The 18,903-nt window shown below is 41.5% G+C and overlaps 1 protein-coding gene and 1 long non-coding RNA gene across 10 annotated transcripts in view; one reads left to right on the plus strand and one right to left on the minus strand.

Annotated features, from left to right (window-relative positions):
- The window catches only part of foxp2 (forkhead box P2), a 95,193-nt gene that overhangs the window by 49,357 nt on the left and 26,933 nt on the right, over positions 1–18,903 (minus strand). For 6 of the 9 annotated variants that reach the window (XM_053508767.1, XM_053508762.1, XM_053508764.1 and 3 more), the window contains exon 4: positions 6,113–6,290. The exons of 1 other annotated variant lie outside the window; for it this stretch is intronic. In XM_053508767.1, the coding sequence (XP_053364742.1) occupies positions 6,113–6,280 (168 nt within the window). In that variant the 5' untranslated portion in view covers positions 6,281–6,290. Of the gene's footprint in view, positions 1–6,112; positions 6,291–14,042; positions 14,229–15,236; positions 15,575–18,903 lie in introns of those variants that run through there. 2 more of the 9 variants (XM_053508760.1, XM_053508761.1) reach the window with 2 other exon arrangements.
- Positions 14,746–18,267, plus strand: LOC128534359 (uncharacterized). The gene is made up of 2 exons (XR_008361462.1): positions 14,746–14,966; positions 17,359–18,267. It is a non-coding gene; the product is annotated as an uncharacterized LOC128534359 (long non-coding RNA).

Below are 18,903 nucleotides of genomic sequence, written 5' to 3' on the forward strand. Positions count from 1 at the left end.
CACACACGCAGAACCCATCAGTGTGCTGGTACAGTGGCACAGTGGGAGGCAAGAGGGCTAGTGTCTGAGTGCGTACAGTAGTCTTTACTCTATGCGTGTCTGTGTGTGCGTGTGTGTCTGTGTGTGTGTGTGTCTGTGTGTTGACGCTACTTTACTGCGGATGAGGATAAAGATGTCCTGTCCATAGTGACAGCACTAAAGAAGACGCAAATGAGAACCAACCCCACTTCAAAAACAGCCCTACGAGCCCTTACCACAAAACACCCAGAGAGAGAGAGAGAGGGAAATCGCAGGCTAAGTGACACATGCGTGTGTTTGAAAAGCCTCTTGTGTATTTGTGAGGTGAAGCCAGGCTTATTTACCACATTTGTTCAAAAGCCCCAAAGAGGTGCAAGCTGAGAGGCTCTCTTACATATGTATTCACCGTCTGGGATCAGTGGGCTGAGAGCTGAGCTGAACACACAGATGTATACTCACACTCACACACACACACAATTTCGTTCTCTCTTTCCACAATATGTAATTGAAATATTCAAGTGTGAAGCGGCAACAACTGGCAAGGTGGTGCATAGTAAACAGTGAAAAGAGGCAAGAGAGGACAACTGAGAGAGAGAGAGAGAGAGAGGGAGAGAGAGGGAGAGAGAGAGAGAGAGAGAGAGAGAGAAGGAAGAACGAGGAATAAACTTCCAGCATCCCTGCCCTCCCATCTCCTTAACCAGATTTACATCATTTTAATATTTGTCAGAAAGGGAAAACGCACACACAAACATCCCTGGGCAGGCGTTTCACAGGCTGATTTGTTACTATTCATGGCTGAAGCACTGAGAAACTGTAATACTAGACATGCTTGTTAAATTCACAAGGCTCCAAAGCTGCCTTCTAGCAAATCTAGCAAATCCTGCCTCTTGGTTGTCAGCTTAAGACGCTCGGCATATGCATATATGGGCTTTTTTTAAGCTCTGTTAAATGGATAGCAGTGTCGCAGGCTGTCAAAGACTCAGAATAGCCCCTCATCCTGCAGGGACCTAGTGCGCTATTTTTCGCTTTACTCTAACACATGCTCAAGTGTTGGAGGCCTTCTATCTGGATAATAAAATAATAAAATAAATAAAAAATGCAAGGCTGCAAACAATGTGTTTCAGGCACGAGCTCCACCGTGCGAGTGCGCGAATGAAGTGCCGCTCCTTTAAGACGTTTCTTTAATGGGATGGGTCAGCGTATAACTGCTCGGCTACTGAGGGCAGACAGCAGCCTCTGCCGTTAAGGCTCTATAGATCCTGTGTCATTAATTTCCCCAGGCAGGGCAGTTAGGAGGCATAAAAGGAAATGAGTTGAGAAGTGGTCATTGATCTTGACCCGGGCTGCCTGTTTGAGTTTTATTTACCCATCGAGATTAACCCTAATCACTAAATATAACCCACAGGGTCACATAAATAGTGATAGTGCGTACGAGCTGCATGCTAAACCGCAATGCATATAAACGGTACTGAAGGAAAAAAGCAGCAGCTACAGCTATCTTATCTTTTACACAGTCACTAGGCACAAGGTTTATTGTGTGTGCGTGTGTGTGCGTGTGTGTGCGTGCGCAAGTGCGTGTGTGTTGCACCTGTGATTGTCTTTGACCTGCGCCGCTCTCCGTCACAATGGCACAGAGCTGCTCAAGCATAAAATGGTAGTAAGTGTTTGTTTCCAGCAGATTTCACTCTGACTCTATCTCACGCTCTGTCTTTTTCCTCCCACTCTTTCTCTCTCTTTCTTATCCCGTCCCTCCTTCCATGTCTCTTTCAGAACTGCAGCTTGACATTTCGCAGGGTCTCAGGAGAGCCTGATGTGAAATCGAGTTACTACAGAGGCTGCACTGTAAATTCCATGCAGTCACATGTAATATACCTTAAACACAGATGACCACTCCAGGTTTGTGGCCAGAGCACTGGAAAAAGTGAATGTGTATGAGTATGTGTGTGTGTGTGTGTATATATAAATATATATATATAAATATATATATATATATATATATATATATATATATATATATGACGTGTGTGTGTGATAATAAAATAATGCGCGGAGTTGTCTGGGGAGAGGAGCGAAGGCACGCAACACTGTCATTCACTGTCCTATATCTTACTGTGTCATCGCCTGGAGGACGACGACTTTATATGTCAAGCTTCAATGTACCATACAGAAGGGACCATCTGAAGATAGTGAAATGTTAACAATGAAACGGATAGCACAATAAATACATCACGTGAGCCACAGGCACACGTATGGATCACTAGGCAGGCCTGCGTAAGAAAAATGAAACACATTCCATGGAAAAGGCATCGTTCGTCGTATTATTTTCCTTTGATCTGAGATTTACTCTAGCTTGGCGGTGTTTTTTTTTTTTTTTTTTTGAGAAGGTGAATATGCCGGTGTATGTCCCGGGGTGTGTGTTATTTACACTCTGAAGTGGTGCAGGCTTGGGCCGGTGTGATAAAGCTAATGAGCTTCAGTGTTGGAGTGTAAATGAGAGAGTCACCTCTCTCAGCCTATCGGCACGGCCGAGACTCCAGGGGTGATTATCTCTTCAAATTATGCTCAAGGGCAAAGCGCTATTTGCATCACAGGGGCTTTTATTTGGTTGATGAGCAGTGGAGGCCGTCATCATCCAGCCTGGAGATGTTGCGCTCTCCTCCCTGTGGACGCCACTGAGAATCAGGATGATGATGGAGATGGAGGTGTGGAGAACGCCAGTGTTCTGCCTTCACCTTAGTTTTTCCCTGAAAAATAAAAAAAGAGGCACCCGAGACCCCATTTCTCCGGAATGTACTGAATAAAGCCTGTATGTGACTTTGACGGCAGCCTTTTTAAACAAAAGTGGTCCAGTTTAGTGCAGAATCAAAGCAAATTGTAGACTTGGTGACAAACCAAGGAAGATAATTAAAGTGAAGACAAAACTAAAGAAAAGCAATGAAGTCGCTGCTGCAAATATGAAACACTTCTATTAATAGTTAGCGCCTTCATTTTCACTCGCGCACCCCTCCACGACCCAGTCTAACCCCCCTCCCCCCACACCCCGACCGACACTGCCTCCCAAGTGGCTTTCCTTAGCCGTGATGCTACCTCCAATTTCATTTGCTCTTAAACCTGGAGAAGAATAAAAAAAAATGGCTGACATCGGCTGTCATATATCTCATCTTAAATTCTCCTCAAGCTAAAATGTCGGGTTAATTGCTGTCACTTTTACATTGGGCCAGTGACTTACATGCGCCATGCTGTAACAATCGCTGTGGGCATGAAATGGGAGAGAAAAAAAAACACCATGTCCTCTGCATTTGGATATGGCCTTCATAAAGACCAATGCAACTTTAGCAAACAGTCTCAATCTACTTCAGAGCTGGACAAAGAACAGAGTCTTGGGTTTAATCGTCATTCTGAGCACAACTGGGACTAATACAGCGAGCAGAAAGTGAGAGGAACCAGGGTTTTCTCTGAAATAAAAAAAAAAAAAAGACGGACTGGATGGCTGAGTTTGGCCGCTGCTCCTGTACGTCGTAAACGAGACCAGGAGGTCTCTGCCTCTGATGGCGCCCAGAGCGGAGACGTGGCTCTCCAACGTGGAAGCCCACCGATTAAGTTAAAGCATAATTCTCCCCAAGCCATCAATCTGTGCAATAAAACGCATGCATTGTAGATCAAAGTAATCGCCTAACAGCTCCATTACAGTACATTACTATATGGATCTTCAGATCAATGTAAAGCCTTCATGTATCCACATTATCATTACATTAAAACAGCTATTCAACGCTGGCTTATAATCAATAATTATTAACTGCAGCATGCATTTTTATTATTCCCCCTGCAACATAGGGCCTTCTTTAAAGATTCAGTTCAGAAAGGATCAGAAGCCGAATAATTGTTTTCATTTGACTATATTTAGTGTATCAATAATACATCAGAACTAAAAAGAATCCTGGTGGAATTAAAATTAGAACTTTTGTTTGTGACAAACACAATAACAAAAACAAACATTATTCTACGGTGGGAAAAATCATGTGAAAGTAAAAGGTACCAATGTTGGTTATGATGATCAAGGGAGAAAAGTTTTGATAGACAGTAGATTACATTTTATTACACACATACACTTTCAGTGCATGCCTAGACTGCACTTCACATAACATTGCATAACTGTGATGATGACGGTTATTATTATTATTGCTACATTTAAATTTTTATATTGTCCAGATATCTAAAGTGTAAAAATGTTTGTAACTGAATAGACACTTAGTTTCACGTTGAGCACTCCAGACTGGAACACACACAAACACACACACAAAGACACTAACAGAGAGCTTGTTAATGTTATTAAATGTGTAAGTATTGTCTGAATCAGTTAGGGGTGTGTGTGAAAAAACTAGGAGAAAGGCTGAGTGGGGAGCAGGAAGTGTGTGAAGTTAGCAGCACCTGGCCTCTCTTTAAAAAGCCTCTGGAGGCCTGTTAGTTGAAGCCCTCATTTTAATGCACAGCTAAACTTGCGTTTCTTTGCGCCAGCCGCCTGAAACAGCCTTATTTAAGTATTTATTTTTATTTATTATTGGTACTATTATTATTTAGCAGTATTATTTTTTAAAGTCATGAACCTAATGCAGCCATAATGTCCTGTTCTGTTAATCTCCAAATATTTGAAACTGAATTTACCCAAGCTGCAGTAATAAGTGCAGTGTGTGAGTGTGTGAGTGTGTGTGTGTGTGTGTGTGTGTATGTGTGAGCGCAGGTTAAAACAGAGGATAGTAATGAGAGAGAGGGGGTTGACCCCAATCAGACGTGTGCAGGGAGAGACAGGGATGGAGACAGAAACAGAGAGAGAGAGAGCTGTGATGATGAATGGGAGGAGAGGCCATGGTGTTGGGGTGCTGTTGTAATCACCAGCTGGAGTGTGTGTGAGCGCATGTTTGTGTGTGTGTGCGAGTGTGTGTGAGCGCATGTTTGTGTGTGTGTGCGTGCGTCAGCGCGCGCTTGTGTGTGTGTGTGTGTAGGAGGTAACTGGGGGGCCCCTATATATGCATATAGGACTTCATTCTGCAATATACTTCACACACTCACATAAATCACAAACACACACACACACACAAACTATTTTACAACATAAAATAGTTTATAGAAATATTCCAAAGTATAAAAAAGTTGTGAATGCATGATGGCAAAACTTGAAAAGTGAACCACATGCAAAGTAAAAGGTACCAATAAAAGAGAGATAAAAAAAATTACACCGATGAAATGCACGCAACCACACACACACACCCACACACACACACACACACTGCCCTAAACCTCTCTGGCAGTTTAGCCTGACCCCCAGCACTGAGCTTTTGGTGAGCTGTCAAAGCCATCAGTCAGTGAATAGAGCCTCAGCGGCACTCGCCTGATCTGCTGACATCCAATCCAGCCCACTGTGACTCTCTCTCTCTCTCTCTCTCTCTCTCTCTCACACACACACAAGTTACCAAATACCTATTTCTCATTACACACTTATTTCTAAAATTAACCTGCAACTCAATGTATTTCTGTACAAAGTTTTCTGCCTATAAAACAAAGGTGTTTGTATAGAAGCAGCGGCAGCAGCAGCACTGTAACGCAAGACGGCACAAACAAGAAGAGGCCTCGTTTAAAAACTCTCTTCTGTCTCTGTCGACTTAGGATGCCCTCTGCTGGAAAAGCCAAAATCCCGGCATGCATATACTCTCGTTCTTTCGCTCTGTCCCTCACCCCACCTTCTCCCTGACACACGCACGGCCTCGGATGCAGCGTGCCATTCACCCGGGAGGGTAAATGCAAGTACTGTACAACCAATAAACAACATAAAAGTGCAAAAACAAATCTGCACATAAGTACTCCTTTCAGCATGGGCTATGCTGTGATAAAAAAAAAAAACAGCATCCTAATTTTTTTTTTTTATCACACAAAAGCACACAAACAACAAACCAATAATAAACAAAATTACACAAAACACAATACAAGTCCGAAACCCCGTCCAGTCCATGTTAAAAACGTCCACAGAGGTGGTGTCAGGAGCCACGGTGCCTGCGTGTGAGTGTGAATCGAAGCCCTGAGAGCGAGAAACACAACTTACCTGCTGTTGTTGCAGATGCAGCAGCTCGACTGTGCTTACTTCGCTGCTTGTGTCACCGCTTGATCTTCCATCTCTACTGCCAGCATCTAATTGGCTGCTTAGGGTGCTCATTCCATTTTGACTCATTGAACTGTTGCTTATTGTCTCACTGGCCGACTCCTGCATCATGACTTAATACCTAGAAGTGATTAAGAGGCACCGGTTAAGGCTCTTGTTACAATCCCCCTTTAAAAAAAAAAAAATTTCCATTATCAAGCCCCGGTCCCTCTTTGCAAATTAAAGCATTTAATGGGGGAGGGGGAGGGAGATGCAAAAAAAATTATGCATTCATTGTGTAAATGAAGCAATACAAAGAGATGCTCAGTCTCTTTGCTTAAACCAGGGGTGTTGGGTCATTTTTTATTTAAATTTGCTTTTTTTTATTTATTTGCTTTTTTTTTTTTAAACGTTTTTTTTTTTTTTTTTAACACCTGCAGACCAGAATATTATCTCATGGAGCAAATCATGACTATTCATGAATTAAAGGTCATAATTTAGAACGGATCGTAATTTTGAAAGAAATCTTTTGACGTAAAATATCTCGACATATAAACGTGTGTGAATGTGTAATAAACCACATGTTTTTTCGACCTCGTTCGTGCACACACAGAGTCTCCTAAAATATCCCCTGTCGTCAGAGTTTTACGCTGCGTCTCGATTGAATGAAGTTGCTTAATGACGCACAGCTAATCATGCAAAATTAAAATTGGGTCTCGGAGACGACGAGAGGAGGGGGAGTGTAACAAATCACATGGTACCAACCCGTGACGAACGGTACAATGGTCTTCGTCCTTAACTGAGGCTAAATAAAATTTGCCTGTGAGGCTTCTTAAAGAGGAAAAAAATAAAGGCATACGACACATATTAACTATTTCTTCTCTCGCTCTCTTTTTTTTTTAATCAAACTTATGATATTTAATAATTTTTTGTGACATTTGAAACATTTAGTGCCGTCATCCCCAGAGCACAATTATTGTGGCCAGAGAGCTGAAATCAAACACTACAGACATCTTAAACCGCAATTTTAACATCAACAAATAAATGAAAAATATTAAATTAATTTTACCGGCTTCTATTAGATATAAAAAGCAGAGGGGAGCAGAGACAAGAAGAAAAAAAAAGGAGGGAAAAAAAATCTATCATGAATATCACTAATGATTGTGCTAAAAACAGCATAAATTATGCATATTACCTCCTCTCTAGTAATAAATGTTTTATCATTTTCCCTGCATAAATGCTCCGTACTTTCAAAGGAGCAATGAGGACTCCTGCCCGGATCTGTGGAGATCCTCGCAATAAATAAAAGAATCGGCCTGACCCAACAAATGCAATTCAAGGTGTGTTCTGCATAGCTAATATACCCACAAGAGCCTTCTTAATTCACACACTCGGCGGCTCAAGCCTCATCACCTCTCTGTCATTCACACAGTCATTAAAACACCTTTTTTCTTCCCCATTACACATTTTGTTCCTCGCAGGAAATGATTTCTGCCTGTCTCATATTTCATCTGATTAAAGTATAAACAATATTAATTACATTAACAGAGACAGCATTCTAAAATGATCACCCGTGGAACGTTTAACGGTGATACATTATTTTTTTTTCCCCAGCAATATTTTCTTTCATATTTCCGACAACGTCACCGTCCTCCTTTGCATAGATTAAGCAAATCAATTTTGTCGCCTGCTCTGCATGAATAAACAGGGCTGCTCTTTAAATAAGACGATACAGTAGCGAGGCAAGCGGCACTGAAAATTAACATCAATAATCAAATGCTCGATGCGACAAAGAAGACGTCGTCTCGCCCGTGACTGCTTTTCAGACGGATAAATGACATTTTATGGGCAGAGTTTTTTTTTTCTTTCCCTTTCTCCTGCTGAAAACCGGAGGTAGCGGAGCGAGAGTGCTCAAGCTGTCCAGGAGGAAGCCTGAAACAGCAGCAAAGCTGAAAACACTCGGCTTAAGTTACACGCAGAGGGGACAGCTGCGGACACCGTGCTCAACAAACAACCAACAAGACATGCTTAGCAGAAAACAATGCCAAATGCCAAAATGCACACACACACCCACCCACACACACACAGAGTGAGATAGAGAGAAAGGGCGAGAGAAAGAAAGAGAAACATGACGATGAGGCGCTGATGAATCTCTCTTGAAGAAACGCAAAGCTGCCACTGAGATCAGGCGACTAATAAGTATTCAAATTAGGCATAAATTTTACATGCTCCGTGTTTTAAATATTCAGAGAAAGAGTGCCTGATTGCCTTTACTCGAATTTTAAGAACAATCTAATGGAGTGTTTTTTAACAGCAATGAAAAGAAGCATAACCTACAGACCGTGACACAAAAATCAAAGAAAGAAAAATGTATTTATTTATTTTTTATTCACAAAAAGTACTAATTAATATTATGCAGCTTAGAAATTCAAATTTGATTTTTTTAATAATATGATTTTGGGAAAAATATGATTTTACTAAGAAATAATAACATTGACGACTTGTTCAAATTTTGATCTAATATAAAACTTAAAAAATCTGTACTTTAAGATCATATCCTCATTAATGCTATGGATTACTGATCAGATCGTTAAGGACACACACACACACACACGCACACACACACACACACACACACACACACAAATCATTCAGATTTCCCCCCAAAATCCACATTATCGAAAAGTTGTATGTTAGTGTGTATCTGAAAGATAATAGACATGCAGATGTATGCAAAGTGTATTCAGGGAGATCAGATGGTGCTTTAACCTTAATGACAGCGGTGAGATAAATTAATTAGCCATCTAACAGCAGCATTCAAATCTGCCAATTACAATGTCAATTAGAAGCACAGGCGCGCCCGCATTCGTTTCCACACCACGGAACAGGGGAGGAGAGTCTGCACGCCGCTGAAGCGACCAAGTGTCACCACTCACCGCTCTGCTGTGCCGCCGGAGAGGAGAGAGATGGACAGTGACAGAAGAGAGAGCGAGAGAGAGAGAGGGACAGAGAGAGAGAGAGAGATGTGTTCATCACAGACACACTGGCCCTAAGGGCTGGCAGCCTGTCACTGTATCAGACTGTCCTTTCCTAAAAACCCACTGGGGCAGAAGGTTAGCCCCACCGGAACAATATTTACAGCTCCTGTTACTAGTGCTGAGCCTGTAAGTAAAGGTGCCAGGGTTGTGAGATTTCTGGGCGAACTGGGACCATCCTAATGTACAATTATTCTTTTTTTAATAACCCGGATTTATAACTGATTCTCCAAGAAGTGCTAATTGGAAATATGACATTCGCTGGCACTTTGCTGTAGTTCTACACTTAATCTAGATTTGTCAGACAAAACCGCATATTCAAAGACCATGGAGAAGCTCCGACCCTTTAACACTGGTACAAACCAATCGCTCCAGCTCTGATATAAAGAGATATTATTTGCCCTGTGTCTTTTTGTCTGTTTATTTTTATTTTTTTATGCTGTAACACTACCACACTCGCAATTCCTTTCTCTCTGTGCAAATGTTTGCTCTCGACTAATATGACGTGCAATTCTGTCTTTTCCACCAGGTGAAAAATCCCAGAATCCTACCAACGCATTCAGGGCTACGGCACTGATTTTTTTGGGGATCTAAGCAGATGAAATGTGTGGGAGGGAGAGAAAGCCACTTACAGCCCAGATGTTTCGCTCTCTATCTCACACACACACACACACACACACACACACACACACACACACACACACACACTATTTTAGTAATGCAACTGTAAAGACACTAATGCCAACTCTGTCATTTTTGGGTGGTTGTTTTTTAAGCCAACTTAAAAAAAAGATGTAAAATTTAACAGAGTTTTTAACACTATGACCACAGACTCATTTCTTTGGCTACTTGTTTCCGTCCTTGGATAAACTGCCGTGAAAGAATGCGGAGACTCGCACAGGAAACAGAGCCTGATGCATTCAGAAGCATCAGAAAGGCAGACTCTGTGATCCAAGAAGTGTATTCATTATCAGTGCATTGCTTAGGTGCTCGGGAATTCCAAAATTGCAGAAAAAAAAGTAACAGCAGAAATTACATTTCACAGTCTGCTAGCTCGTCCTGCACTGATCCGGTAAAGATTTGCGTACCATTTAAAATAATCACAAATTCTGTGCTCCACTGAAATTAATTCATCATTGCCATATGTTACAATGCATGTAAAATAAAGAATTACACCAACCTCCACGCTCAAATATTTAATAGTTAGGATCGCTTAATAAATCAAAAATGGCAGCTTTGACCAGCGTTTCTAACATGTCAATGTGCTCATCCAGGGTAAAAAGATAATAGTCATTTTTATTTGATTATGATTTCATCATGAGCTTATGGGATTTTGTGCATCTGATCAGACAACAAAAGTGGGGAAGAACAGCGTGCCGATAAAAACAGGCTCAACACACGAGAATAAATATAGACACCTTTCAACATTCTAAGTCCTCTGAAAATTAACAATCTGTGCCAGACATCCTTTTTTTTTTGGCTTTAAAGAGCCACCATACAGAGAGTTAACAACTCCCTTATAAACCTGTGTAATAGTATGGCACTCCTCTCAGATGGGATTTCAAAGCGATTCACAAAAGATGAGATTGCCTTAGAAAGAGTGAAAGAAAGAAAATCATATTTACGAAAATCAGAAGCTTAAAAATGAAAGAAGTCGGGGAACAATTGCCTGGTTCTTTGAATTAACACTATGCAAAGCAACAGGATCAAATGTTATCTGTTGTACAAGATTTGTGGTGAAAAAAAAAGGGAAAAGAAAATAAATGTAGTCAAATTTAAATTCATCATTCAAGCTTTGTGCCACATAAGACATTTTACACAGGATGTTAATTCTTTTCTAGTTACATACAGACAAAAAAGATATTAAGTCAATTGGTGTGTGTGTGTTCCTCTATAAAATCCTTGTACTGTGAAAGACCAGTTAAAACACATTTCAGTGAATTCTTATACTGATAGAAGAGTAACGCTATCAGTCATCAGTAATGCTAAAATGCAATTGACTATTAGTCATCGAGTTTAATATAGAAGGTTGCATGTCATGAATTAAAGGCATATCCACAACATGTAAGGTAAAACATTTTGCATGTACAGAATAAAGACTGTCTCCAACGTCACTGGGCTCCATTCTTTAGTTCTTCCCATATAATTAAAATTTTACCCAGCAAGTACCTCCCTCTAGGAGAACAAGGCTCTGAAAGTAGGTGAACAGACAGTGACACTATCTAATCAAGCAGTCCCCCCGTTTTCATTTTGGGTAATTTCTTTAATTAACTCAGCCCACCTAATCATCAGTAATTGACCTATAAAAGGGGGAGGCCCCATTGTCTGCTCCAATCATCTTTGGCAGGAGAACAGTTCGGAGGCAAGTGCTCTCTCTCTCTCTCTCTCTCTCTCTCTCTGTCACTTTCTCACTCAAGAGCTTTCTCTTCCTCTTGCTTGTTCCATTTTCCTCACCTGCTTAAAGCTCTATTTATCCATCTTCCTGGACTATTTACCAGACTCAAATGCATATTTCATTTTAGCATAGCATTGTTCTAGTGCAATTATCTTCTGTGACACCAGCTGTTTTTTTTTTTTTTTTGTTTGTTTTTTGCATGAGGGTGAGGAAGAGATTAAAATTGGGGCTTTGACTTGCATGTGAGATGTGCGTACAAGTTCAACGGTGTTAACGACAGAGCGATAGAGAGAGAGGGAGAGAGAGAGAGAAACTGGAAACAGCGAGAGGGACCGACCCGGCCGCACTGCCACACAGCCGCATGGCCATAAAGACATAGCTCATAGTGACGTTTCCAGTTATTTGAGGCTGATTAGGGTCATTATGTCCCCAGCTCTGATTTATGTTGTCATTCCCTCTCTCCCGTCCTGCATCGATAGATCTTAATGAATTGGTAAATAAGGGTGAAGATTATACTTGACAACACCGCAACATTTCTCATTCATACCAGACAAGATTTATGTAACCAATTAGTGCTGTAACAGGGGGGATTGGTCAAGAGAAAAATAATCTTTCCAGAGGAAAATTACCCAAGTCTAACCCTTGACAAAACAGATAATGGGCCGTCTTTAGCAGAGGCTTACGCACTGGCAGCCCAAACTAAACTGAAGTGCATTCATACACAGAAGCTCCTCTTTCATTCTAGTCTTTAAATTGATTTTATTTTTAAACACCCCAGTGCAAAAATTCTAGCCAAACAACATTTTAATACACATTCGTAATCAGCCTTCATCCTCCATCACAATATCTAAAGCCCAAAGGATGGGCTTTATATATAATTACATTATAAATTAATATTTAAAATAAAGAACGTTGATGTACAAATGTAAATTTAAACACACACACACACACACACACACACACACACACACACACACATCTCTTTTCTAAAACAATTTTTTTTTTCTATACAACATTAAATCTTTAGGATTTTTTTTTTTAATAAATGACATTTACCACATGCACATCTGCTTCTTCAATAATCAGATGGTCATTAAAATATGAGATTAAAGTGCTGATCGTCAATAGATAGTGACGGGACAGGAGGAGCCGAAGGGCGGGAGGGGAACAGAGGTAGAAAATAAAAGCAGAGCGAGAGCTGCCGGTGCCGGCTCAGCCAGCTTCACGAGCGCATGCAAATGAGCTCGTGATGCTTAACTGCATCTTTTATGGGGATAATAACGGCATCATCATTATGGGACTCAAATTAAATTACATCACAATTAGCATAACAAAGTGATTGGTTAAACTTTCAAAACAAATACCCCGCTCAGCTAATGAACAGTGTTAATTGGCCTGGGTGCATTCTAAATAAAACATGTAGGTAAACATGTGTTTTATTTAAACAATGTTAAAATTCATTGGGTTTTTTTTTTTTCTCAATTGGAGGTGAGAGAGAAAGAGAGGGAGAGAGGAGAAGAAGAAAAAGGCTCAAAAACAGAATATTGCCAAGGGGATTTGTAAGCTGAAATATAAAATGTGTAGCTTTTAATTTCATTGCACTAAAGAACCTATTATATTCAGACTCTTGAGAACAATGTGAATTATCTCTCTTCAGAATGGAGTTCAGCCAATTCTCCATATGAACTAATCACACAGCTCATTATGCATCGGGGTATTAAATAATGAAGAAGAGCCCTTCTGCATTCCAGCACAAGCGCTATGAAATGTTAATAATATGCTCACAATAGCCCAATACCATGCCTTACTCGCCCTCATGAATATTTAAGTAAACAAATTATACACCTGCCTTTGATAGCGATAATTAGTATTTCACTCTTCATAATTTTAGTGACCCCTCCCCTCAAACTGGGACCGGCTCTATAAACTTCTGAACGACTGCAAAAACTCTTCACTCCTTCAAATAAATTTTTCTTTTTTTTTTTTTTTACAGGTTTGCTGTAGTAAAGCGGATACATGCAACTCGTTTTTATTTTACCGCTATTAATTTATTACAGGAGCTTACAGCCTGGCCTCCTCTTTTTAACATCATCAGCAGCAGCAGTAGACAATGAAGTACAATAAAAACATTAGCTTCACCTCTTGATTTTAATGACCACACACTGGCCTATTAGCACACTGTAATCTCAACAGCTAGACGTTTGGCAACACTTCACATAAAAGCACGTACTAGGCAAAGTTGAACTACACCACTGTGCTTCACACACACACACACACATATGCACACACACGCACACACGCACACTAACACGTATCCATTCATCATGTCGAAAGCTGTAACAGCAGTAATTAAAGTAACGCACAAGGAAAAACAAGAAAGAATAAAAGCGACCCTTGGATCACTAAAGCGAGAGGCGAGAGGGAAGAGGGGACAGAGAGATGGATGGAGAGACGGATGTGTTACCTGCAGGTGAGTGCTGATGGGACTGCTGGCTGTTTGGCGTGTGCTGGCGGCTTGTGTCACGGGGAGTAGTGTGCTCTTATCTGTGTCATCACTCCAACTGTGTTTATACAGTGGGGCATCATAAACAAGCACCTCGCTCGGCCCCGTCCCTCACGCGCCGCTCATGCATACTTAAAGTCACCGGTGCCCGGGTTAGGAAAGAAAAAAAGAAGAAGAAGAAAAAAAAAGACCCCACTCTCCTGACAATTATTCCATCATTTCCACTTGTCACTGGGCAATTACAGCGGACAGGCAGGGCCCGGTAGGGCTTCGGAGAGCAGCGTGCCTGGCCAGGCAGAAGGAGGAACAAAAAAAAAAAAACTATTAATAATAATAATAATAATAATAATAAAAATAAAAATGAGCAATGTGAAAATGTATTGCTCCGGTCAGCTGCTTTTCTCCTTCATGACACACTGGCAATAATTACACAATCACATTTTCCTCTTATGATCTAAAATCAGAATTACTTCAAAACACTAGTTTTAATTGGTTTAATGCTTGAGAAGTGTAAGAAATTTTCCTGGTCTAAAAATGACCTTTAAAAAAGTGCCTCAGTTTCTCTAAAGGCACGTGAGTCTGTGTGTGTGCGTGTGTGTATATGTGTGTGTGTGTGAGAGAGACGGTGCTGAGCGGTTTGAGCACTCTCTCAGAATCTGTGTGAGGAACTACGGCTTCGTTCGCACCTCCTCCGCTAGCGCTGTGCACCAAAAGAGCGGCAGCACACGCTCACTCGCTCCCACACACCCGCGCGCACACACACACACACACACACATGCTGTGCCTTGCTTGCTCCTGCTTTCCGACTTGTTTGGTTGCGGGATTTAACAAACGCCTGGTGCTGCGGGAGGATGCCGGGGCTTCCTGTGATGCTCCCGGGGAAAGGTATGTGTTCCTGCTTTTTATTCCAGCTTTTGAATGAGAGCAGTCTGTGAGACGGAGCGGCAGCTGGTAGTCTCTCTGCAGAGCTCTGGGTGAGGGAATGCTCCTCTCTAAACAGCAATTACTAACCTCTTGTCTTTAAATGGCAAGAAGCAACAGCTTTTAGGAAAAAGGATGCCACATGGCTAGAATATGCCTCAGAGCAACAGACACACAAAACAAAATAAAAATCCACCCACACTCCAGAGAGAGAAAGAGAGAAAAGTAACGTACCTTTTAAACAATGACCGTGATTGACGCTCCCCAAAGGTACAGTCATTTGGAGATATTCTTAGAAGCCTTGGAACATTAATATGCATCAAAATGAGGGGGGAAAAATGCCACTGGTGGGCAACAACATCAGAGAGAAAGAGAGGACGAAATAATAGAATGGGGGAGAGAGAGAATGAGAGCGAGAGAGCAGAGGGTGAAAAAACTAGCTGACGCTCACTGTCAAAGCCATCATCAAAGAACTATTTACAGCAGTATTTACATGACAGCCGAAGCTCCTTTGCCCGTTCTCGTCCCGTCGCACCTTTTTTTTCTTTTTTTTTTTACGTTTGAAATTACAACAAATCAGCCAGACCTCTGATTGTTTTGGCATGCCAGGACTAATCGTATACAAAAATCAGCAATATGATGGGCTGGGTGGGGGGTGTGCTTGAGGGCTGGAGGAATTGGGAGTAAGAGTTGCGGGGAAGGGGGGTGGATTTGAGGGGGGGGCGGGTGACTAGGAGAAGGGGGTGTTTTTCTTTTTGTGCATAGTGTCGGGAGTGACCTGGGGTAGTCAAAAGGCACACATCTTGCAAAGTTGTACAGCTCCTCACTTTTCTCCCCCGTCACATTCACATAGCTAAATAAACTTGTACAATACATGAAATAAACTTCATCCACCAGCACAGTGTGCCTTAAAGCCAATATTATCAAATATGCCTCCCTCTTCCTTTATTAGGGCAAGCCTAAAAAAGAAAGAAAGAAAGAGGGGAAAAAAACTTGCAGAGGAAACGTGTGAGTGCAGGAGGAGGGGAGAAACACAACCCAGACAAGCTTTTCACAGCTTTTCCCTGCATCTGATAAAGCTTGGAATCCACTTCACAAAGGGAAATTTGTCTTTACAGATGTTAATCAAGCTTCAAGTCTTTTTTTTCGAGCTACAGATTCGTCTATTTACTAACCGTGATCAAAATTAAGCAGGGGTCTCCTCCTGCCAGACAGCCATCACAGCGATGTATTGACATATGCTCTGTACTGTAAACAGTACACACTAGCAACGACATCGCGCATCTTTGGCTAATGGTGTTTGTCAATCCTTTTGTCAATTCTGCCCCCTTTTGCTGGCTCCTCCAACCTCCCCCCTGCATGCCACAGATGTTTTTCTTAGTCACTCCGACAGACAGGAATCTACTTGCAGAGAAAAAAAAGGCAAAAAAAAAAAAAAAAAAGCTCTGCTTTCCCTTAGGAGTGGTGTACAAAGCCTGGTTTGCACACAGCAGATGCAAAAGCAAGTCCATCTGCTAGTAGCTCCCTTCGCCACATGGACTTGGAGAGATTGAAGAGTGAGGCTTGTCTGGCTTGGTCTGTGCACACAATGCTGGATGAGGAGCAAGAGAGCCAGCTGTTTGTGAACCAAAGAAAAGTGTGTCTAAGTCTAAAAAAAAAAAAAAAAAACCCAACAAAAGTTATATTTTAGAACTTCCACTAGGTGTAAGTATAAGTGAAGAGTGAAAATAGATCAATCCAAATATTAGCCTTACATCTAAACACATAAAAACATTACATAAAAACAGACCAAAACCACTCCTGTTATAAATAATCATTTTTACTTGTGTACACACCGGCAGGCTAACATACACACACACACACACACACACACACACACACACACACACACTAAGAGAGAGCATGGTGTGCAAGAACTTTCATGTTGTGGGAGATCCACCCAAGGCAGGCATGACAGATTTATTTAGTTAAACATTTAGCCTTCAACGCACCACAAGACCACTTTGAACCCACTGCTTTGAATGCTGTACTGGCACGATTTAACCGACTCCAAACACTTTATTATCTGCTAGCTCAACTGGTTCATATTTTAACAGTATGATATCATGAGAACTGTTGATCATAGGCCAGGAACTATAACACCTTTTACTGTCCTTCACCCTCTTTCGCTAAACAACACAGAAAGGTTGCTTCATTAAATAACAGCTATTCCTGGCTTTCAGCCTGGCAAATGACAGACTATGCTGTTTCCTCCCCTTGACTCCGGCTTCATTTTTAACACTCTGCCATAGCAGTGCCATGACTTCTTGCATATGTGTGATGCTAATTTTCTTCCCACTTCTGTCTTTTTGCATAGCTTTGGACCACCAAGGTCAACGAGGACGAACAATCGCAGCAGCGGCACTTGAGCAGTGGCAGGAGAACGCGAGTGGCTGGTGGGTGGGGGGAAGGAACCGCTGGCATGCGTGCTGGTCACCGCTATGCCGCTCCGGCTTTCAGCTCTCTACATGCGATGGCATCATTTCCATAGCAACCCGAGCTAACGATTCATTTTCAATTAAAGCAGACACAAAACACACTGCCCTGAGCCAGTAGGCAGTGTCAAGAGTCCATCTCCATCTTCCTCGCCCCCACATGAAGGGAGTGATCCAGCCTCTTCAAGGCAAAGACACCAGGCTATCTTACTGCAATGTTCACAACACACTTGTTTAGACTCAGACTCATATTCTATCAAAGCAAAAATCAATGGGCTGTTAAAAAAAATGATAAAGATTTGATGCTAGACGGTGGTGTTTATTGTGAAATGACGATGAACGAACAAGTCTTGAACAAAGCTGAGCTTGTGTGCAGTCACTGAGAACGTGATGTGGTTCAGGCCTGGCAGAATTGCCACGAGCAGCAAAGCTGTTCTTTCTAGCTACAGAGTTATGCACTTGAGTTCATATCCACCTCCAGTATCCCTCCCCACTGTGCAGCTGATGTCCGAGCTGACGCTATGCATGCTGCACTTGTAAACACTGCCCTAATAAACTCACCGGCATGGTTTCTATCTGCCTCCCAGCCACAGAGCTGACTTTATTTGCACATTCAAAGGATTTCAATAGAGAGTGACATTTTGAATGAAGCAATTTCAAATACATTCACATCATCTGTCTGTCTAAGACCTTTCTTTTTAAAAGAATTATTTTAATCACAATGTCTGTATTATGTTATTGATGCAATTGTTATATACAAACCATTGAAAATTAAAAACCCACATCCAAGATGTAAGTATGTTTGTCCAATTATGCTGATGAAAAAAAAAATGAATAAATGCCATTATATACAAAAGATTAATGACAAACTAATAGGATAAAGCATTTTTTCAGACTAATGATAAGGGCCTAAAATGGACCATTAAAACACAGAGATGACATAACACAGAGCTAAACATTATAATACACTGTACTTAAGCACTAGAGTATCCATGGCAACTTGCCTTTGCGTTGCATGGCAGCTCCTTAATGAAATCCCTATTAAGTAGCCTATAATGATAGTGTCCAAATATATTTGCATACATATTTCAGGGAAGGGAGGGATATGTGGGGGCCTAGTGTAAAAAAAAAAAAAAAAATTTGAAAGCTTAGCAAGCGCATCTATGCTTAATCTGTAACATTAATCTGGATGGTAACAAGCCTGCAGCACAAGAGCAGGCAGACACAATGCACATCAAAATAGGCCCACTATCCGGGTGGGTAAATAAGCCGTGCGCCGTGGCTGCACCATTAAAACGCTAATTAAGGCCAGTGGCCGTGAGTGAGAGGAGGTCTCCTGCAGAGCTTGGGCCCGCTCCTCTATGCTCAGCTCCTAGGATCCACACGCAGGAGTTCACACATGTGACTTTCATTTGCGACTCTGGCTG

Source organism: Clarias gariepinus, chromosome 12 (genome assembly GCF_024256425.1).
Source record: "Clarias gariepinus isolate MV-2021 ecotype Netherlands chromosome 12, CGAR_prim_01v2, whole genome shotgun sequence".
In the NCBI taxonomy this organism is placed as follows: Eukaryota; Metazoa; Chordata; class Actinopteri; order Siluriformes; family Clariidae; genus Clarias; species Clarias gariepinus.